The sequence below is a fragment of the Electrophorus electricus genome, chromosome 20 (genome assembly GCF_041902795.1).
Source record: "Electrophorus electricus isolate QZ-2024a chromosome 20, ASM4190279v1, whole genome shotgun sequence".
NCBI lineage: Eukaryota > Metazoa > Chordata > Actinopteri > Gymnotiformes > Gymnotidae > Electrophorus > Electrophorus electricus.
The window spans coordinates 17,883,430-17,906,686 of record NC_137516.1 but is presented as its reverse complement, the minus strand read 5'-3'; the positions used below and the strand labels follow the sequence as shown (position 1 = coordinate 17,906,686).

The 23,257-nt window shown below is 42.7% G+C and overlaps 1 protein-coding gene and 1 long non-coding RNA gene across 2 annotated transcripts; one reads left to right on the top strand and one right to left on the bottom strand.

Moving 5' to 3' along the window:
• Window positions 1–12,419: 12,419 nt before the first annotated feature.
• LOC118243002 (uncharacterized) lies at window positions 12,420–16,664 on the bottom strand. The gene is made up of 4 exons (XR_014118800.1): window positions 16,494–16,664; window positions 15,066–15,116; window positions 14,540–14,617; window positions 12,420–12,542 (listed from the first exon to the last, which is right to left on the bottom strand). It is a non-coding gene; the product is annotated as an uncharacterized LOC118243002 (long non-coding RNA).
• A 5,056-nt stretch (window positions 16,665–21,720) lies between these two features.
• On the top strand, window positions 21,721–23,078 carry mrps14 (mitochondrial ribosomal protein S14). The gene is made up of 3 exons (XM_027011358.3): window positions 21,721–21,857; window positions 22,085–22,249; window positions 22,681–23,078. The coding sequence occupies exons 1-3, from the start codon at window positions 21,789–21,791 to the stop codon at window positions 22,861–22,863; spliced, it is 417 nt and encodes a 138-aa protein (XP_026867159.2). The 5' UTR covers window positions 21,721–21,788; the 3' UTR covers window positions 22,864–23,078.
• Window positions 23,079–23,257: the final 179 nt, after the last annotated feature.

Below are 23,257 nucleotides of genomic sequence, written 5' to 3'. Positions count from 1 at the left end.
GGCCAGCTTCGTCTGTCTGTAGGCACCTGTTGAGGAGGCGGGGCGGGCGTCAAGGAGGCGGGCTTGGCCATGTTGAGGAGGCGGGGCTGGGCGTCAAGGAGGCGGGCTTGGCCATGTTGAGGAGGCGGGGCTGGGCGTCAAGGAGGCGGGCTTGGCCATGTTGAGGAGGCGGGGCTGTCCATGTTCGCCTGAGCCCTCCTGAGCACCGTTGCAGCCACTAACCCCCCCCACTCCAAAAACCCCTCAGGCAGATGAAGGCTATTCTGAGCCAATAGGCACCCTGCGCACTGCCCAGTCACAGTGGGGGTTCATGGGAGGCCTTCTAGTCCTTCACATCATCTGGAGCAAATTTGACCCTCACGCACAGGTCACTTGTCCTGTCCATAAAACCTAGCCCGCAGGTCCTCGTAAATCTCTTTTTTTTTTGCATTTGCCACAGAGACACAGAAGCCCAGAGAATGTCAACAAAACCCTCATCCAAGATTTAATGACAACTGAATATGTTTTTATGACATTTATGACATAGTAGCCTTATTTTAACATTAGTTAGAAATTGTACCCAATGCTCTTGCACCGCAGAGTAATTCAGCAAAGAAACAATTGGATTTAAGCTACTAATTACAGATGACCTCTGCCCAGTTGGAGCTGTGTGTTTAATGCTGTGGTCTACAGGGGTGGTCTGACCAAGGATACTGTAATACTGTGTTTCTCTGTACTTCACACAGCAAGTCTTGGAAAATCATCAAATAAAACCTCTCTATGAAATGAAAATACACAAAGCCATACTGAATCACTGCAGTAATAATAAAATCACAAATATCTAAAATACAGTATGTCAGACCATACAGTAGAGCTTTTCAATATATATAGTTACATTGTTTAGCTGATGCTTTTATCCAAAGCAACTTACAATTCTGACTGAGTACAACTTGAGTAATTGAGGATCTTGCTCAGGGGCCCAACAGTGGCAACTTGGCAGTGGTGGGACTTAAACCCACAATCTTCCAATTACAAGTGAAGTATCTTAACCATACACACACACACACACACACACACACACACACACACACACACACGCACACACACACACACACACACACACACACACACACACACGGAGGAGGGTGCGTGGGAAATTTATATAAGCTTGATGGTCCTGCATATTATCTTAGACGTTCCCAGGACTGCACTCTTCTGGATGGTGATCTCAGATGTTCCTGGGATCTGCTGGAGCCATTCTCTCTGTTGCTATCACTTGGGATTGTTATGGCTATCACTACGGCCCTCTCCTGCTGTTTGTCCATCACTCCTGTGTGTGTGTGTGTGTGTGTGTGTGTGTGTGTGTGTGTGTGTGTGTGTGTGTATGTGTATGTGTATGTGTGTGTGTGTGTGTTAGTTCAAGATGGAGATATTCAACATTGCAGCGAAATACATAAGATTTCCAGAGGAACATTTCAGACAGAGAGGTCCTTCATCAGCTATGGAGGGCTCCACTACAAATTTGAGTATATCTATCTATCTATCTATCTATCTATCTATCTATCTATCTATCTATCTATCTATCTATCTATCTATATATATATATATATATATATATATATATATATATATATATATATTCTTTTGTTCAGACTTTTGTTCAGTTCTGGGGAAATGTACTTCTACAGTTGCTTTCAGATTGTGTAAAGCATTACTAGGGACTCCTGGGATCTAGTTTGGCCAAAATATCACTTTGCTTTTGTTTGTCTTGAGTTCCATTGGGCCATGACCACTGATGGAATGACCACTGGTTTGAAACTGGAGACCAGACCAGATGTGAACGTTTTTAAAGACGAAGGGGAATTTTGCCACCTTTTCCTGATACATCTCCAATCAGATCGGAGAGAAGATTCACATAGACGGGAGTCCATGATTAACTATTACAGTTCAGTTCCAGTTAAATGAGAGAAAGAGAGAGTTAAATGAGAAATGCAGAATTACAAAATGAGAATTTTGTAATGTCAGTCCAAACAACAAAGACACCCACACAGTATTCAGAGCTGGTATCATGTTCATCAAAACTATTCAACTAGTCATTCAACCATAACTATTTCTACCCTTCGGTGCATATTTATATGTGCAAACTCTTATTCTATTATTGATGCTAAAGTTGTTGGGAATTGGTAATCCCAACACATGGCTGGAGGCAGGTGTGGGAGGAGAGCCCTTGGCTGCACATGAGATCACCACAGTAATGCAATGTGGCATTGACACGACTTCACCTCCTGTTTCTCTGGAGCCAGAGGCTCACCATGACCTCATGCATGCAGGGCAAGGAGCAGCAAGGAGCGCCAGGCGAGACAGCATGACTACAGCTTCTCTGGGCTCCAGCCAGTGGGAGACAACATCTCAGAGAGACGTTTCATTCAGCCTCTCTGGGCTCCAGCCAGCTGGAGATAACATCTCTGAGACACGTTTCATTCGGTTTCTCGCAGGCATGCCACGGCATCAAAGTGCCAATTGCAGCTTGGTAAAATAAACCTCCCAAAATCACCTTCTCACTGAGACACATGTCCCGTTAGAAAATATACAATATTTTTAGCTGAAGATCGAGACTTGGCGTCGGCAGAAATTGCACTAGACCTTTTTTCAGAAGAAAAAAAATTATCAAAGGGAATGAGATCACTTTGCTTACTGGGTTTGATTATCCCTGCTCCAGAAGTCAAGCTTCCGTACAGGAGTGAGGAGAGGTGGAAGTGTTTGGAACCAGCGCCACAGGCTATTGACACAGTGCTTTTGTTTAGAAGTTTGTCCGGTCCCACACATGCTCCACATCAGGGGAGCCCTGGCCCCATTGCCCTTCCACTCTGCAGCACTTGGTTCCAGCCCTAATGTAACACACCTGATCCTGTTCATCTCAGGTTTTCAGTAGCCTGGGAATATTGGACCCAGGTGGATTAGATTAGGCTTAGAAATAAACTTTTTAAGGTGGGTTGATTTTCTTGTCTAGAGTGGGAACACCCACTATGCTGTCTTCTGTATACAAGCTCAATTACAAGATTCTTCTGAGTGATCCACAATGTTGCTGCTGCAAAAATTATAGACACATGGGACAAAAACAGGTTTGTCAAGGATGTGAACATCCCCACAATTCAAATGGTGACTGCTGGTTGTGAACAGTTCTGGTGTTCTCCGTGCATCACCTTAATATGCGAAATAACTTGAAATATCAGCCTTGAATGAAAAACGAAAGCAGCATTAAAAACAAATGATACTGAACACCACTTCAGAAAGATAAAAAATAGACTGGCATGCAAGAACAGACATTTAATAAGAAAGCAGGAAAGTGTGTGGTCATAACCGTGTCGGGATGTGGTAACTCATACATTCTTCACATTCATGACATTTCCATCAATCGTGTTTCTTTGGCTCTGGTGCCTATAAACTGCACCTAGGAATGAGATGTGGTGTTCTGATTAGTTGGTTTGGTCAAACGCTTGAATATGTTTGAAATTATTAAATTAGAAAACATCTATGCTATATTTCTATATAGTTTTTTTTTTTTCAGGTTATACCGAGAGGTTTTTTTCTTTTTTACATTAATTACATTTTTGCTTATTTATGCAGAATTATCCAGATCATACCAAGGCCCATGAGTTTAGAAATATCCACTCTCAACACTCTGGGGTAAAATTATACATCAGGATTCTGTCAGGCATACAAGATGTGTTATCTAGCCCTGGAGAATCCTGGTAGATTGAAACCAAACATGAAAAGTGGCAAGATAAATAGCCTACTCTCAACATAGTCTTACCTAATGGATACACTCATAGCTGGGGAGACATCTTTACATATCCTGACCACAGGACTAATGTTCCCCAACACTTAAATTCTGAATGTGTTTTTCATAAAAACTACCCCTGCTCTCCCGTGTTTATCTTTTGAGTGCATTCTAGCTTTTTAGCTTGGATCGCCATTGCTTCTCGTTACCGTGCGCTCAGCAGGGATGGAGCCTCTCGCCGTGGCCCAAGGCCGGCTGTGCCAGGCTGGAGGGACTCCACACCATTTGCATACATCCTCATGGAAAGTGGGGCAGAGATTAAAGCAGGTAAAATCACCAGCAAGGTAACGTATGCCGAGAGCTCAAAATTAAACTGGAGACTGACAGACACGTCCACACATCACCTGGAGACTGACGGACACGTCCACACATCACCTGGAGACTGACGGACATGTCCACACATCACCATACACAGATGGACACGTCCTCTGGAGAAGAGAATCTCTGGAACGTCATACAGACTGACTTTACAACATTTAACAATGTTTACAATTTACAAGTTTATTTATACTTTAAAGGTTTTTATGTACAATGTAATGATACACGTTATTTAGTTCACATCGTACAAGAATGAGCCTTATGCAAGAATCAATGGTGTGAAAAGATTCAGTTCTTACATTTATAAAAGATTGGTAAATTCTTAAATGATGTGATTTGTGAGAAGTGTGAGCAATTTAAGAGAACTTGCAGCTTTCAAAGTTTACTCTCTGGCATGAAACAAATTTACAAGGTGGTTCAAACCTGTTGTGATTGATTTACAGTTGTGTGACCAATAAACCATATCTAGTTTCATTAGGTTTGAATATATAAATTAAATGTGATATATAACCAAAGTTGAAATCGTCTTGATATTTGACTTTCGACTTCCATGGGAATCAATAATCAGACATGAATGATTCCTTTGGTCCCTTGGGCTCAGTCATTTACCAATTCTGCTTTAGTAGTTCTTAATTTTACTATTAATGCTGTTAAAATCAAATGGTTTGTTTTTCTGACCTTTGAAAGCAAGAAAGTTGATGTTTTCACTCTTAGCCATTTTCCTGAATGACATGTTTGGAGCATCAGATATGCTCAGAATTATCATGAATGTCAGCTTGTATGCGTTGATAATATTGTGAAGGTCCAAGAATTTCAGATCTGCCTCCAAGATATGTCTTCATCTGCAATCAGATGGGCTTTTATCTACAATCAGATTCTTTACCTGCAATCAGACAGGTCTTTATCTACAGACAGGTCTTTATATTCAATCAGACAGGTCTTTATCTACTATCAGACTCTTCATTATGCAATCAGATAGGTCTTTATCTGCAATCAGGAAGGTGCATTTCATAAGACCAAGAGTATGAAGTAAGATTCATAAAGCATCAATGGTTTATGTTGCTATGACTGGTTCCAGCGTTTATTCTGTTGCCACCATCTGCAGCATGAATATTATTTAGAAACCAGACTACTGATGGTCTCCCAGTGGTAAACCGGCTATGCTTCTGTTCTGAGCAGATCCAGCCCTGTTCAGTTCTTGATAATAGTGATCAGTTGTTCAAATATGGTCTTCATCGAAATGAAAAGGGTAAGACAGCTATGCAAAAGGGCAGAACACAGTGTAGAGCATAACTAGAGCTTATACAAATATCACAGGCTTCCATAAATCACAAAAAACGTACACAAACTCTCACTCCAGTAATTATTGTATGTGTCAAAGTGTCGTACAGAAGGGGACTAATTCATTTTTTAAATTTAAAAAAAAGTAAACCTATAAAAATTCAGACTGAAAAAGGTCAAATGGTAAAAAATATGAAGATGACTTGCTATTCAGGTGGAAATAAGTTTTACTGTTCAGAAGCAGAGCTAGGTTGTTTTTAACAGTTTCTGTTCAAATGTTTGTCACCCTTGGTCTGGACCTGACCTCCTGATTCCAGTTATCTTGAAAAGAGTTCAGCAGATGGCGTCTATGATTAAGTGATTGTCGGATAACGTGTGAATGAACCGAAACATAATTCACAGCCAGCTGCAATGGTAGATGACAGGCAGGTGTGGACTGGTGAATTTGGACAAGCGTTGAGATATGCTGTTTCCAAAGGACCAATGATATATAGAAAATGGAGGTTTTATTTAAAAACTTTGTCTTCAAAGTGTCTGACAGAGCTTGTGGGCTTGCTGTACACATGTGACATGCTTGGCAACAGATATACAATACAGCAAAACCCTTGTAACATTCATCTGTTCTCAAGGTTGTTTCTGAAACGATAGCAGTAAAATATTACCCAAAACACACTCATGCTGCATTGGGCAAACAAGGCTGGTTGAGCAGGACACCTGATGTGGATCGGGTTACCCTGCAACCCTGCCCTCATCACAGACAGATGAGAGGGACCATGCTTAGAAGATTGATGTGCTGTTTTGATGAATGACCACATGTGAAACAGGGTCATCACAGCCATCAGCTGACAGCTCCTTGCCAACCAACAGATGCAGAGATGTTTTGTAACATCAGTCAGAAATCTGCCCATCCTCATTCCGAAGGAAAACCAAACTGAAGCAGTAACTGCCCCTGTCTTCCCCTGTCCACCTACCTAGGACGTTTCTCCCTGACGTTTGGTTTATTTTATATTATTTTATTTGTTTTGATAGATTTTTTTATTAATTCTTTTGTGGACACTTAAAGTCAAACATATAAGCCAAGGTTGAGCAATAAATGTAAATGTAAACTTCCTAAAAAGATCATTGCTGTGTTCCTACAGTGGAAGTATCCGACTACATCCAGATCTTCCTTCAGAAGTTAATACCCGTACTGTTGCATATAATGCATCGTAACATTAACAAAGTATGCATTATAGCACAGTGTCATTATGAAATAATCATCTGAAGGTTCTCCCTCAATCTTGCCATATAACTATGGCAAATGATGACTAGTTTTACCACAGGTCACATAACTTTCAGTGTTGGTTAATATTAATTAATTAAAAGAACTGGGATTTGAAAACAACTGAGAACTCTCATCTTATAGAAAACCAACTCCAAAGAATAAAAAAAAAATCCAAAGGAGTAATAAACCTTTAGGTATTCTGACATCAAAGTACTGACAGACTTCAGTTAAGCATGCTTCTTCCAGGGGTCAGTTTTCTGCCACTGACGTACTGATTGAGGGAGATAGACAGGCTGAAAACCATCCATGACTCCCAGTGGTTTGGCTAGACTGAGCTGAATTCCCCTGTTGCTAGGCTGGATTCCCACTGGCCAGGCTGGGACGAGCTCCTACTGGCTGGACTGAGATGGATTCTCATTGGCTGGGCTGGAACGGACTCCCATTGGCTGGGCTGGGATGGGCTCCCATCGGCTGAGCTGGGACGGATTCCCAGTGGTTGTGATCACCTTTGTTGTTTTTCCACAGTGCTGATGGAGCGTGTGTGCTAGAGTTTCCAAAATTGCTACTGAAGATCCTACAGTGAATTCCTCCGTCATCTGTTTCTCCACTTCACTGAGATGACAAGAGAAACATTCACGAAAAAACTGAAATTAGTTTAAAATTAACATCGTGGTATAAAACCATGAATACGTTAGTCCCTTTATTAGTCAGTTTTCAGTGGGATATGGCTGAGGACTTGAAATTCACATTGGCCATTACAGTTAAATTGCAAAATGATAATTGATTGCTCCAGTTGCCTTAGTGGAACATTCTGACTAGGTTCAGTAAAAGCCCTCACAGATGCTCCTCTGTGTTCCTGTGAGCAGCGCTTCTCCACCTCCAGGTGAGGAAGGGGGACGACGGTCCCCAGAGCCTCTACTTCCTGCTAGCCCTGGTGGTCCCGCTGAGTGAAACCACAGATGACATTCCAAAAACGTACCAGGAATGTAATGTTCTCGCTATCATATTCCCTTCCATTTCTGAATATGAACAGGTCTAAATGTCTTTGTGTCAGTTTGGACTGGCTGGGATGACTGGCTGGGAGCTTCCTCTCCGTGACGTCTTTATTTCATGAACGGGAAGCAAAAACAAACATGGTAAGCGGGGACAATTCTCCCATCAGCTAGATGTCATTGAATCAGGACTGAGCCTGATTCTGTAGTCTACTAATAGCACGGAGAGCAATCAAAAACATTACAACAGGTATTAACTTCGTCCATCCGAGGGGCCCTTTGCCTCGTGAACGCATTCTTTTGTTAAGCCCTGCCATGGCATTTCAGCAGACAGGGAACACCAGGAACGGGAACAGCCGCTAACCTGAGTTCTGCTGACACAGAAAGGGTGGATTCCTTCAGGAAAAGATCCGTTGCAAGGAGACCAGGCCCTGCCAGCTGACCCCAGGTTTAAGAGCCGCAGGCTCCTCGAGAGCGCAGTGCAGGACCTTACAATGGAAAGAAGCTGTGAGCGCAAATCGAGCTTGACCCCGTACGTCTGTCCCACAAGTACCAACATGAGTAGAAGGGAATCTACATTTTCAACCAAGCTAAATCACTGAAAAGATAGTAATAATTATAACATAATTAACGCTAATATTTAATTTAGTTATGAGGAACATTTAAAAGGTTAAAATAGAATAAATAATTCTAGCAAAAAGAGAGAATAGATACAAAAATACCTGGTAATAAAACTTTTATATGGTAATGATATGGATATTGCAATGATGAGTCTGCATAGATAAACAAGAAAAGGAAAATATTAATTAAAATCAATAATAATTTTAATATTAAAAGTAAAAGTCACTTAAGTCACTTATGAAATGATATCTGGAGGTTTTCTGAATTGAAACCAGACTTTTTTGTAGCAAATTTATCACCTTGTAAACGGTTCATTCTTATACTGTTCAATCTTAGGGTACACAGCCACACCCGTGCTAAAGATCAGGGCTCTGTGTCAGTAAGAAAATGGGTAAGTAAACTTTCTACGCAACCTTATCTAGCCGATTGTTCTGAAAACTCGGTGACACCATGTGAGAACGCGAGACGCCTTGGTGTGATTTCAGATGACCAGACTTCGTTCTCATGTCATAAACGTGACTTGGTCATGCCGGTTTCGCCTCTTCAATGTTCAGAGAATTTCCCCCTTTTCTCTCGGGGTGCTTATCCAGTCTCCTGTCATCTCCAGGCTGCTCACTCCTGGTGGGTCTTCCGGTTCCATCGGGCCCTTGCAACTGATCCAGAACGCTGCAGCTGCTCTTTGACATTCCAAAGGGCTCCCGGATCACTCCCCTTCTGTGTTCAGTTCCAACCCTATTGTGGACCTTCTCCCCATCCTGTGTGATGGCAATGGTCAAACCCAGTCTGCACCGACAGATCGGTTTGACCTGCTGTCCTTCAGTGGAAGACTCGCTCGAGACACTTTTCCATCCTGGCACATGTTGGTGCCAGCTGGTAGTTGTTGGGATGACCTCCCACTGACTGTCAGAACGGCACAGCCTCTCACCGCCTTCAAATTCAGACTGAAGTCTCATATCTTTGAAAAAGCACTCGAATGTAACCTAATCTTGACATTTATAAAATCGTCCTATATTTGCATACGCGCACTCTTGGTTTGCACTGGCATGTCTAGTAATGGTACTCAAATTGTCTCTCATTCTGGGTTTTGCCACTGATTCTAGTTTCTGGCAGTAACTCACATTAAGGGTGTTTTCGTATTCCACCCTATTTTTACTAGCTAAGGATGCTTTTCTGAGTAGACAAAGCACTTCTGTAAATTGCTTTAAGAGTGTCTGCTAAACGCCATAAACGCAAATGGATTAAATTGCCCACTTTCACATCCTTTTCTTTTTTCAGCAGTTGACTCTGATCGGTTTGACAGGCTGCTCACGTAGCGCCGTGTGCCATGAGCGTGTGGAAATGCTGACTTGGCAGGACGTGATACGTCAGGATGAATTGGCCACATTCTAACGCTAGCCCACGAAAATCACACCAGGGTGTTGTAAAAACTCAGCTGGTAGGACCTCAGTGCCATGTGATCTTTCTAAACTGACACAAACACTTACTGTCACCGTGTCTGATTCCACTGGAGTAGAGTGAACCAACTGGGCACATCACACACACACACACACACACACACACAGAACACTGTAAGGTGTTCTTTACATAGCAGAGAAAAAGTCTACTGTGTATAGTAACACCTTATAATCACCTGAAAAGTGTATTTTGAGTTCAGCCTAGAAGGTTAATGTACAAAAAAATTATTTGCGATTAACATGCCAGCTCTTGTAAAGATCAAGCTCCAGTTACCACAACTTTTATAAAATTCAAACTCAAATTCAGGCAAAGGGACTACTGTTGAAAATGTACTTTTATTTGAATGTTGATTCATGTACATTGTCTCTTTTTAAAGATTATATTAAATTATAATATATTTACAACCATTAAAAAAAGACACAAATGTGGACCATCTAAACGTGTTTTATAGGAGAGCTTCTGACTGAAGCCTGGCACTGGGCCCCAGGCCCTCATGGACTGAAATGCTACAGCAGAAACTGCGAAGATGCACTCCTTTTTTATGGTAGAAAACATAAATGTTTTTAGCTTGTTTGTTTTAATAAACAATGTTGTTTGGATATGTGTTGCTTACTGGCACAGTGTAGCCAGGGGTTTGTTCGGTTTTACAAGTTCCTGGATGGTTTCTGTGCTACATTCAGCACTCTGCAGTGGGGGTCAGAGTTCATAAAAATGTTCCTGATAAATTACAGCGATAATATTTCCTGTGTTTATATTCCTTGCACACAAGTACCAGTTTATGTAGCAGTAATTGGAGACCATATCTCATGTAAAGATAACCTGACTGATTACCCGCCTGTTTCCACAATCAGATAGTAATCAGAAATTCTGTCATAAATCTCAACTTTTAACAGGCCACACAATATCCTTCATGAGAAAACTGCTTTGTGTAATAATGACTTTCCTTTGCAAAGTCCTGCGTGTCATTATATAACCACATTTCATAAAAGCTTCAGTCCGATGTAACAATTTCTTAAATGAACATCAAAGGATTCACTTGTGTTTTAATGCTTCAGTAGATCTTTAAATCAGTGCAACTGAGAGAAGTTGAGCTTTCTTTAAATGTACGCACAAAGCCGACATGCAAAGAGAACACTATCCTACATTTGTTACGCAGAGAACATGACAGTGTTAACTAAAATAACCAGATATCAAGTGATATCATAACTCTGCAAATCTGTCTGCTCTTTGTTCCTCTCTGTTGGATGTTTTCAGTAACATGTGGTTGGCAGAACAGCCCTTGTGTGTAGGTGAACGTCCCACTGTTTAAAGAACAGTTTCCTGAATGTTATGTGGCGCTGTTGTATACGGGCCGTGCGTGCAGACACGGTTAAAGGTGGGCGGCAGCAGAATGTGTTTCACACCGATTTACGATGCGTGTCCGTGGTACTGCAGCTGTACCAAAACTCCTCCAACAACCACGGCCCTGTCACTGGCTGGCAGAATGAGCTGGAGTGGGTGAAGCAGCGTAGAGCCCCGGGGAACCCGAAATCTGTGTTTGACTTCCAGTTTCCTTTCCCTCCTGGACACGCATTGTACAAACACACCATGGGTCCCATAAATACACTAAATACACTTACAAAGCCCATTAAATGGTCAATTTATTTCATAAGAATTTCTCGGCTTCTTCTAAAATGGGTGGTCCCACGGGTGGGTAAAGTCTGTGTGAGCTTCACTACACTGGCTGCACTGATGTGAGCTACAGGAAAACTCGGCGGTTTGCAGCGGTAGTCTGATTTATTTGGCAGCGAGGTCTCTGCATCTTTCCCGGATGCACGGAGTTAGCTGCTGATGTCTATGCCTGGAGTTTGCTTTCAATCCTGCATATGGCTTACGGGATGCAGAAAATTCCAACTCATTTACAAAATCCCCATCAGAAGGTTCAAACTTACGCGGATGGTCAAGGATTCTGGCCTGTGCCGTTACATTTATAATATTTTTGGATTTTACATACATATATATATATATATATATATATAAAATTTGCTGAACATTAACCAGTCTACCCATTAATCCTGTGTCCTTAAATGTGGTGTGTTGCTAGATATTATTTCGAACTAATAAAGTATGTAAGCCCTGCCATATATCTCTAATCAGGCCCGCATGTGATATTTATGTCAGTATTTACTAATTACAGGCATTCTGAACGTCTGCGGTTCTGATTTCATACGAAGCCAAAGTCGCAGTGTGAAGTTGTTAAGACGCATATTTTAAAGACTTTGAAAAAGTTATCTTAGCATTTAACTAATAACACCAAGCTGATAAAGGGAAGCCTAAATGCTGTGGTATGTATGATCAAGTGTACAGACAGGTGTGCTGGTAGACACTGGAACCTAGCAAGCATGAAAGTTGCCTCACACTGCCCCCATGTGGCAGAGAGGAAGTACAACAGTTGGGCAGCTCAAGATCGATTAAACAACAGAGCAGTACAGCTGTAATGGTGGTGCAACTACAATTACACGCCCAGAAATGGATCCTGGAATTTTACAGAATAACTTTATTTTATTTTTAATGAAAAATTAAATTTGATTAAATATACGACCGATTAGAATATTTCCCCAGGAAGAAGGGATATGATGGTCTAGGAGGAAGACAGAGTAATGATGTGTTACTGAAATTGTATCCCAGGAAAATAACTGTTCCTTTAGTGGTGGAGGGAAGTGCACTGGACACTGGAAAAGGAGTCACTTCATTATCCAACGATCCTTTAAGGATGTCAGGAACACTGAGGGGTCTGTACTGTAGCTGCATGCTGTCATGAAGGGGAGAGAGAGAGACTCAAAGTCAAGTCAAAATGTTTTAAAATACAACCAGCTGGGTTTCACATGTAACTTAAAATAAAGGGCCAGCATCAACTCAAACAGGACCCGCTTTAAATAATATAATTCTGTAATGAACTGCCCATTCTGGATGCCCAGTTACCGTGGTTACCACATGCTTGTGTTTTGGTGTTTTCTCTTTGTCTCTGGCTATAACCGTTTGGGTCCCTTGTCTCTCGGTCAAGCCCCGTAGGTCCTGGTGTGTGTATATCTGTCTCTTACTGATGTGAAGTCTTCATGCTGTGTGCTCAGCCCTGGGATGTTTTTTCTACATTTCTTCTATTTATTTATTTGAAACATGATCCAAAAAGAGGGGCGCAAACCGTCAGCCGTAACCAGGCTGACGGTCAGGCCATCGGCAAACAGACGGCACAGAGCCGATGGGAACGGAGAGCTCGGATCACCTCGCAGAGAGGACAAACAAATAACGAAGGCACAGATCCAAGAGTAGACTCAGGAGACATCGCAAACTGTGGCAGGAATGACCACATTTAAACAAGACAGGGAGGAGGTCCGGGGGTGTGTCCAGTGATCAGGGGGGTGACACTGTTTGTTCTGTGATGTGACTCTTTTGTGTACTCTGGGCTGGAGTTTGGCCACAACAAACCCTGTTCACACTTGCAACCTACTTAAACCAACTCAGTGAAAAGTATATTTTAAATAGTAATTTCAGATATTTAAAAAAAAAATACAAATAGAGAAGCAATTTTAAATTTCCTCAATAGATCAAAATAATATAAAAAACTGAAGCAGCAGCAAAATGGAAATGCACAATCTTTAATGTGCATGGTTTAAATCTAAGACATTTACTATAGATGGTACTATAATACTGAATCTCCAGCTTAGGATATAAAAACCTTCTATCATTTGTAAATGTTCTTCTCACATGGACGCTTCACTTGACATGACAATTCCTCCACTCCTTTCCCTAGTGGACAAAACAATCATTGACATTTATACATCTTGTTACTTTTTATAGCACTTTTCATTTTGAGATCTTCAAAGTGTTCAACAGAAAAGTCTAGTTATCATATAATTATTATTATTATACACAACTAATGGCTACAACATGAAATACAGAATAAACTCATTTACGAAATTAGCTCCAGAACCTTGAATATCAAAATGAATAAACTATGATAAATCGAAAGTGAATGTCAAAGTAGCGTTAAAGTAATTACTGTCATTACTAGATGACAGTGACGCAGAACCAGGACAGATCTGCTGATGTTGGAGACTTCACAGTTTGCTCATGTTCACACTACTGTAAATAAGGTTAGTTATGGGAACCTTAAACTGTCCTCAGTTAAACTTTAACCAAACCAAAAAAGAGGAAAGAAGCAGCAAAATGAAGACTTCTCCTTCTACCACTTAACACTTTAATACACCAGGAGTTGTGCTTACATCCCCAAACATGTGCCACGTACTTCAGAAGGAGAATCCTGTGTACCACTGAGATACAATTACATACCATTTGTTTGTTTGTTTGTTTGTGTGTGTGTGTGTGTGTGTAAACTCTCAGTGCAGCGGTGTCAGAGGTAGTGTGTCTGCACTGCTGGGTACAGTAATGAAACTCTGACACGTCACGTGTTCGGTGAAACACCTCCACAAGATGCTGAACTCCTTTTCTCAGCAGACTGTTCTGTAGAAAAACCCCAGTAACACTCGTTTATTACAGACTCGTGTTGCCTTTCTTTGTGCCACAATAACGCACAGTAAAATCTCTCCTTTACCTGCGTCCTAATTCAGCTCTGAGTACACAGAGTCAGCGCCCACGCCGGCCTTGCCTGGGGGGGAACCGAGCTGAAATGAACCTCCAGAAGAACTACAGCCACACTGCTAATTGCACACCGCTCATTAAAGTGCACAGGACCTGGACGGAACTGCACGTTTGAAGTGGTATGATCCCCGAGGTTTGTTCGTTTCGTACCTTGATTTCTCTTTCCCTTCTTCTTCAGTTTCGGTTCCTTCACAGCACGAGTCCCATCACTGCATCCGGCACCGGTGTCTGCGGTAGCACGGACCCGAAAGAGAGCAAATGATTAACGCGTAACGTGTAACATTTCTAATAAACCAGACAACACGCAGACGTCCTGCACACACAGAGCCCTTGGTGGGATTTTAGAGTACATCGTTCTGTCGCAGATTAGCGACTTTTTTTGTCCTTTTGGCTCTGGCTGTCAGCATCGTTCAGCGTGAGATCTTTAAATGTAGTCGAGTTAATAACTCGATATGATGAAATCTTTGTTTGATTGTTTTATTTATGTCAGAGACGGCTCGCAGTGTTGAAGCATTAAACACAGGCCTGAGGCACCTTCGTTGATTGGTTTCTTAGCTTTTATCACGACCTCAGCATAAGTGACTTCACTGGGATCAGTTTCAGCGCCATCTGGGGGAGGATTCGATTCGTTAGGCTCTGTGCGAGACTTCTGTGCTTTACTCTATTATTAAATGACCTGTTTCACTCTTTTCTGTTGGCACAACAGCGTCATCGATGTTTCCACTTCCTAGAAAAAAGAAAACAAGGGAAAATGATCAGAAGTGATAAAACGGCAAGTTGATTAATTATTGAGAACATGATTCGTGCTGAATTAAACATACTGCGGACAGAGACAGAGATCCTCTACCCCATTAACGCAGCAATTATGGAAACGTGTCAAATACCGTACGATTTATGCTCTGTATCATGCAAAGGTTTGAATTAAATTATACATTAATTGGGTTTTAGACCTTTCTGAGCTTTGTAGCACTGGAGCAAGACCAATAAGAACAACAACAGGGCTGAACTCAGACCCACAGCAAGCGTCAGCAGGCCAGGAGGGAAATTACTAGCTAAAAGTCAAAATAAAATGACAAATGAGTTTTCCTCTAAGCGAATTCATTTCAAGTGGGTCTTCCCAAACATTTTGAAGCTTATTCAATTGGATTAATAACAAATCACTGCATTCTTGCCTTTGACTGAGATCCAGCTTGTTGGGGAGTCTCCACTCTCTGAGTGCTTACAGTAGTACAAACCCTCATCTGACTTAGAGACAGAGTGGACGGTCATCTCTCCTCATTCCCAATGAGTGTTCCATCTCTATAAAAATAAGCTCTGACGTTTGAAGAGTTTGTGTTGTTAACTGAACAGCGCAGAATCAGGGAATCTCCCTCAGTCAGAGGATGGACAGGGTTCTGTAGGATCATGCTGCCATCTACAGCAGAGACAACACATAATTAACCGCTGTGCACTACGTATGTGCAGCAAGAATCATTTCAACATGAATACTGATCCTTCAGTAGCATCCTAACTTTAAGAGTCAGGTGTGCTAGCTCAGAACACCTACAGTATAGAGTTTTGAATAAAATACATTTGGAAGCCCTCCAAATTTCGCATCTTGTTTCCGGTTGGAAACTCAAAAATTCTGAATATTGTGTCCTCATCCTCATTTGCCCCACGTGTAGACTGTGATGTTGACAGCAATGCTGTTCCCTCCAGACTCAGACTGACACCAGAACACTCCAGAGTGGGATGTTTGGAGGACGTTGATGGTGCATGTTGATCCCCAGACTGAAGAACAATCTGACACCCCCCCCCCCCCACTAAGTGTGTATCGTCTCACTATCCATCACAGCTCCGCCAGAGCAAGTTCCCACTAAAGTGTTGAGTTTGACTGCGCGTCATGACCAGAGAGGCTGTGAGAATGTTATCTGAGTGGCAGAGAGGTGCAGACATGCTTCATCAACAGACCAGCTGCTAGATAAACGCACAGTCGCTGCTCCAGAACTGGAGGTCTCGACCAATGTGCTCAAGTCAGGCAAACATTAATGAACATTGAACAAAGTGCTGCTCTCCTAAAGGTCTAATTTGATATGATTTGTGTAAAACAACTGGTCAGACTCACCTGATACACCTGATGCAGAACTCTGCATATGTATGCACCAGTATGAGAGAATTGAACAGAACGGAGAGGGTATGCCTGGCCTGTGTGGACAACTGTTGGTAAAGTGTTCATATGCCATTCATATGTCCACACAGTGTCTGCTCCCCCCCCATTATGTCACATCTGAGAGTGACGTTCTCGCCTCTGGACACATGCTGGTCAGGTTTAATGGTCACCACCACCTTCCATTTCTCTGGATAAAGACAACAAGACAAATGTTTAAGTATTTAAAATGAAACAAACAAAAAAACAATGATGGCTTTTACATTGTTTGTCTGTTTGTTTGTTTGTTTGTTTTTAATAATTAGCATAATTCACTGAAGCCCAAAGGGAAGTGTGTTGTAAATAAAAAGATGAACGGTCTCGTTTGATACGATACATTTACCCAAAGATCTGATCTCATGGCCACGTGCATTTACCTAAATTGGCCTCTATTAAAAATAATCGTGTCTTAATACTGTACTAAATTTCTGAACCTTTTGAGGCTGTGCTGTCTTTGGCTAGTACCTGATCTGTACAAACTCGAAAACAAACAAATATCATTTACTACAAAAAGGAAAACAGGACATATAATCACCCACTCTTCACATGGTCAGAAACACACACCTCTCCTTACACAGAACTGCTGCGTGGATGCATCTAAGTGTTTCCTTCTGGGCAAAAACCAAACTCAAAACTGGATAATGTTAAACGTAATGTAAAGAAGATCCAATTCACAGCAGCTATGACCGCTGACGAGTAAACGCTGGCACAGATCTCAGAAGGGAATTATTCTGGTCAGCTTCACTTTCTGACCAATGATTTATTTTTAGGAGCACACATATGTATACTGAACGAATGGCTATATACACAGACACATACGTATACTGAATGAATGGTTATATACACAGACACATACGTATACTGAACCCATGGTTATATACACAGACACATACGTATACTGAACCAATGGTTATATACACAGACACATACGTATACTGAATGAATGGTTATATACACAGACACATATGTATACTGAATGAATGGTTATATACACAGACACATACGTATACTGAACGAATGGCTATATACACAGACACATACGTATACTGAACGAATGGCTATATACACAGACACATACGTATACTGAACGAATGGCTATATACACAGACACATACGTATACTGAACGAATGGTTATATACACAGACACATACGTATACTGAACGAATGGCTATATACACAGACACATACGTATACTGAACGAATGGTTATATACACAGACACATACGTATACTGAACGAATGGCTATATACACAGACACATACGTATACTGAACGAATGGTTATATACACAGACACATACGTATACTGAACGAATGGCTATATACACAGACACATACGTATACTGAACGAATGGTTATATACACAGACACATACGTATACTGAACGAATGGTTATATACACAGACACATACGTATACTGAACGAATGGCTATATACACAGACACATACGTATACTGAACGAATGGCTATATACACAGACACATACGTATACTGAACGAATGGCTATATACACAGACACATACGTATACTGAATGAATGGATATATACATTTTAATTCCCGTGAAGTTAAATATGTTAAATATTCAAAAGTTAATATGAACTTTAAACAATTTATATCACCTTGAGCAAGTCCAGCTTGAGGAAGAGAACTCAGCACTAAAGAGGAAGAAAGGCAGAATACATGATGAAACATTATGATTCTTCACCTCTTCTAGAGCATTGACCAGCTCTGGTCAAGAGAGAAACACATTCACGATCAAAGAAATGTGTCAGTGAGACTTATTATACGTTTTAATACGCAAATGTGGAAATGACCTCAGTGAGGTGTGTTACAATATCCATTACAAAACAATCATGAGTAGAATAAAATAGTTGAGTAACTAGGTGGAAAAGCACGGAGGTTTTACACGCAAGCCACTTTGCTGCTCGATACTGCGGCGATTTAAGGTCACTTGACTCTGCTGATCTATAGCTGTAAGACTCAGTTTTTACCTGTGTGGACCACAGTGTGTGTGTGTGTGTGTGTGTGTGTGTGTGTGTGTGTGTGTGTGTGTGTGTGTGTGTGTGTGTGTGCACGTGTGTGCGTGTGCATGGGTGTGCATGTGTGCGCGTGGGTGTGTGCGTGTGTGTGTGTGTTTGTGTGTGTGTGTGTGTGTGTGTTTCTCTATATAGGTTTCTCTATACATCTTTATCAAATGTATTAACTGTAAATTTTAGACAAATATTTATGACATTTATGAGAAATAAACAGTTATATAATTACCAGTTAAATTAAAATTAGATTGGAATGTGTGAACAATAACCTTAGATGGCTTGCTAACACTCATTATTATTTTAACAGATAATGAAAAAAATCCATTTATCTGAAAATGATCTGAAAAGATTATCTGAGGTGATTCCAACATGGGGCTCCATGGAGGGACACACAGCACACGCAGGTCACGCCCTTTAGAGGGACACGCAGGCCACACAGCACACGCAGGTCACGCCCTTTAGAGGGACACGCAGGCCACGCACACCACACAGGCCACGCCCTGTAGAGGGACACGCAGGCCATGCAGGCCACACAGCACATGCAGGCCACACCCTGTAGAGGGACACGCAGGCCACACACACCACACAGGCCACGCCCTGTAGAGGGACACACAGGCCATGCAGGCCACACAGCACATGCAGGCCACACCCTGTAGAGGGACACGCAGGCCACACAGGACACGCAGGCCACGCCCTGTAGAGGGACACACAGGCCATGCAGGCCACACAGCACATGCAGGCCACACCCTGTAGAGGGACACGCAGGCCACACACACCACACAGGCCACGCCCTGTAGAGGGACACGCAGGCCATGCAGGCCACACAGCACATGCAGGCCACACCCTGTAGAGGGACACGCAGGCCACACACACCACACAGGCCACGCCCTGTAGAGGGACACACAGGCCATGCAGGCCACACAGCACATGCAGGCCACACCCTGTAGAGGGACACGCAGGCCACACAGGACACGCAGGCCACGCCCTGTAGAGGGACACACAGGCCATGCAGGCCACACAGCACATGCAGGCCACGCCCTGTAGAGGGACACACAGGCCATGCAGGCCACACAGCACACGCAGGCCACACCCTGTAGAGGGACACGCAGGCCATGCCCTGTAGAGGGACACGCAGGCCACACAGCACATGCAGGCCACACCCTGTAGAGGGACACGCAGGCCACACAGGACACGCAGGCCATGCCCTGTAGAGGGACACGCAGGCCACACAGGACATGCAGGCCACGCCCTGTAGAGGGACATGCATGCAAAGGGGGCCCTCTGGAGGAGATTAATTCAATGAGTTTAAAGAATGATACAAATGCAAACACAAATGAAAACTCAGGCCTCTGTCCTTCTGCAGTGCACTACAGCACTGACCTGGACAATATGCATTACAGTCTTACTTTAGTTTGTGTGAAACTTTCTTCTAAATGCTTCTTGATTTAGAACTTTGAACTGTGTGTATGTTTTATGTCTTATTCCTTGTTGTGGTCTTACGATCAGGTTCATCATGGGGTGTGTTCTGTTTTTTTACAGGGATATGGTGTGAGAGGACACAGAGCTCAGAGGTTCTAATACCCCCTGATTACAGGGATATGGTGTGAGAAGACACAGAGATCAGAGGTTCTAATACCCCCTGATTACAGGGATATGGTGTGAGAGGATACAGAGATCAGAGGTTCTAATACCCCCTGATTACAGGGATATGGTGTGAGAAGACACAGAGATCAGAGGTTCTAATACCCCCTGATTACAGGGATATGGTGTGAGAGGACACAGAGATCAGAGGTTCTAATACCCCCTGATTACAGGGATATGGTGTGAGAGGACACAGAGATCAGAGGTTCTAATACCCCCTGATTACAGGGATATGGTGTGAGAGGACACAGAGATCAGAGGTTCTAATACCCCCTGATTACAGGGATATGGTGTGAGAAGACACAGAGATCAGAGGTTCTAATACCCCCTGATTACAGGGATATGGTGTGAGAGGACACAGAGATCAGAGGTTCTAATACCCCCTGATTACAGGGATATGGTGTGAGAGGACACAGAGATCAGAGGTTCTAATACCCCCTGATTACAGGGATATGGTGTGAGAGGACACAGAGATCAGAGGTTCTAATACCCCCTGATTACAGGGATATGGTGTGAGAAGACACAGAGATCAGAGGTTCTAATACCCCCTGATTACAGGGATATGGTGTGAGAGGACACAGAGATCAGAGGTTCTAATACCCCCTGATTACAGGGATATGGCGTGAGAGGACACAGAGATCAGAGGTTCTAATACCCCCTGATTACAGGGATATGGTGTGAGAAAACACAGAGATCAGAGGTTCTAATACCCCCTGATTACAGGGATATGGTGTGAGAAGACACAGAGATCAGAGGTTCTAATACCCCCTGATTACAGGGATATGGTGTGAGAAGACACAGAGATCAGAGGTTCTAATACCCCCTGATTACAGGGATATGGTGTGAGAAGACACAGAGATCAGAGGTTCTAATACCCTTCTCCAGCCAGTTCTCCCTGCTTAACTTCTATGTCTCTGCTGTGTAGTTTTGCCCATCAGCCACTTCACTGCTGCACCTCCGCTAATGGAAGTGGAATATGAAGATAATAACCATATATTTTGCATAACGGTATAAAAACAGTTAAGTAGTAAAGTACATTTACCTACAGTTACACAAAAATATACAGATTGTTATTTTAATAGATATAGGTTTTGATATCTGATTTTACAGTCATGTCTACAATGTACTACTACAATTGTATCCATTTAACACATTGGTAACTCAGTGGTTAAGGTACTTGACTTATAAGCGTAAGCTTGTGGGTTCAAGTTTCCACTATTGGGCCCCTGAGCAAGTACCTTAACCCTCAATTACTCAAGTTGTACTCACTCATAATTGTAAGTCACTTTGTATAAAAGCATCAGCTAAATACCGTAAATGTATTCTAGATATGCTGCTGTACCATTTCTATTGCAGTTACTGTCTAATGTGCGTTTGCTTGTCCTTAGTGTCCTGTTGACAGGTGTGTCTTGATGACTCTTCTTGCTGCAACAAAACAGTGTTCATCCATCCATCCCAACTTCAGTTCCACTCCGCACCACTAGAGGGCGCCGACGATCTTCGTGTCTAAGCAGGTGGCGATTAGACGAAGGACACCAACATGGCTGTGTGCAGGGTGCTGCGCTCCGGGTTTGGCCTACTTCAGACATCCCTGCAGGTCACAACACTGGTAAGAACGCGTTCGCTGCGTTTAGTACGTTTTATATCTGCCGCGCATGTTTCAACAGATTGTTAGTTTACTTGGAAAAAGAAACCAGTCGGACACCGTTAAACAGTGACTGTGACCTACACAGCCACTAGCTGCTTGGCAGACCGTCATGTACTGCATCTGTTGCCTAGTTACTGGGTCAGGCTGAGGTGCGTGGACCACTGTCCTGACCGTTCCCGTGTGTGCAGGCCTGCAGGACGGCGCTGGGCCTGGGCCAGCATGTCCGGGGTTATTATGTCGACTGGAGAATGCTGCGCGACGTGAAGAGAAGAAAGATGGCCTACGACTACGCGGACACACGAGTGCGCATCAATGCCATCAGGAAGAACACGCTGTTGCCCAAAGAGCTGCAGGTGTGTGCGGCCAAGCCTGCTAGTTCTTCTAGCTGTCCAAGTGAATTAAGTTGGTGCATTAGTCCTTTTTTTTCCACCCCACATGCATGAAACCTTGAACTAGCATGACGTGCTAGAGCTGTGGACAAACAATTGCATCCAATGACCTGAAGGAAAGTGTAACGTGTGACTGAATGTAATACCGGCAGATGATCATAGCAATGCCACAGCTCTAACATGTAACATCCTATTCTATTAATGACAACAATTCCCTTCGGTTTTTAAAGTGCGCCGTAGTGTGCGTCGGTTTTTGGCACAGAAATTTAGTTTAACTAATTGAATTTTTAATGAGAATGTGAAGCATTAGTGGACTTTTATTATGACAATCATGGGTTTATGCTGTAGCCCTGACACTGGCACAAACTCCGACGTTTTGTTTGTTGTGTGTACAGGAGGTGGCGGATAAGGAAATCGCTGCGCTTCCCCGAGACAGCTGCCCTGTCCGCATCCGCAACAGGTGTGTGATGACATCGCGGCCCCGAGGAGTGAAGCGCAGGTGGAGAATCAGCCGTATAGTGTTCAGACACCTGGCAGACCACAGCCAGATGTCTGGGATACAGAGAGCTATGTGGTGAAAGCTCCACTCGGGACAGTGGGGTTGGTTCAATCCAGCCTGGAAGAACCAGAGTTCAGCTTTGTTACGCTGCAGATCACAAGCAAAAGAAATCTGACCTGCGTCACCTCCATGTGCCGTTTTATGTCCGAACCTGACCGAGTGTTGTCCTCCAAAATGTAAATTTCACTGAAACTCTTGTTGTTTTGAGTATAATAAAAGATATACCCTAAGTGATTTTTTTTGGCATGCTCTAGAGTTTATGGTTCTCATTTGAAGAATCTTTTAAAAAATCAGTGTTTCCAGGCTGTAAGACGCACTCAAGAATATTGGTGGTGATGGACACCTCATCAGGAAGAAGTAATTATTTGGATTCTGAATATTCCCACAGTGAAAGCTATACATGGGTATAGTTT

What these genes read in the sequence shown, in the direction of transcription:
- mrps14 (XM_027011358.3), top strand. Translation starts at nt 21,789, where the DNA reads ATGGCTGTGTGCAGGGTGCTGCGCTCCGGGTTTGGCCTACTTCAGACA. An exon ending in CCCTGCAGGTCACAACACTG is followed by an intron (nt 21,858 to 22,084) that starts GTAAGAACGCGT and finishes CCGTGTGTGCAG; the next exon opens with GCCTGCAGGACGGCGCTGGG. An exon ending in TGTTGCCCAAAGAGCTGCAG is followed by an intron (nt 22,250 to 22,680) that starts GTGTGTGCGGCC and finishes TTGTGTGTACAG; the next exon opens with GAGGTGGCGGATAAGGAAAT.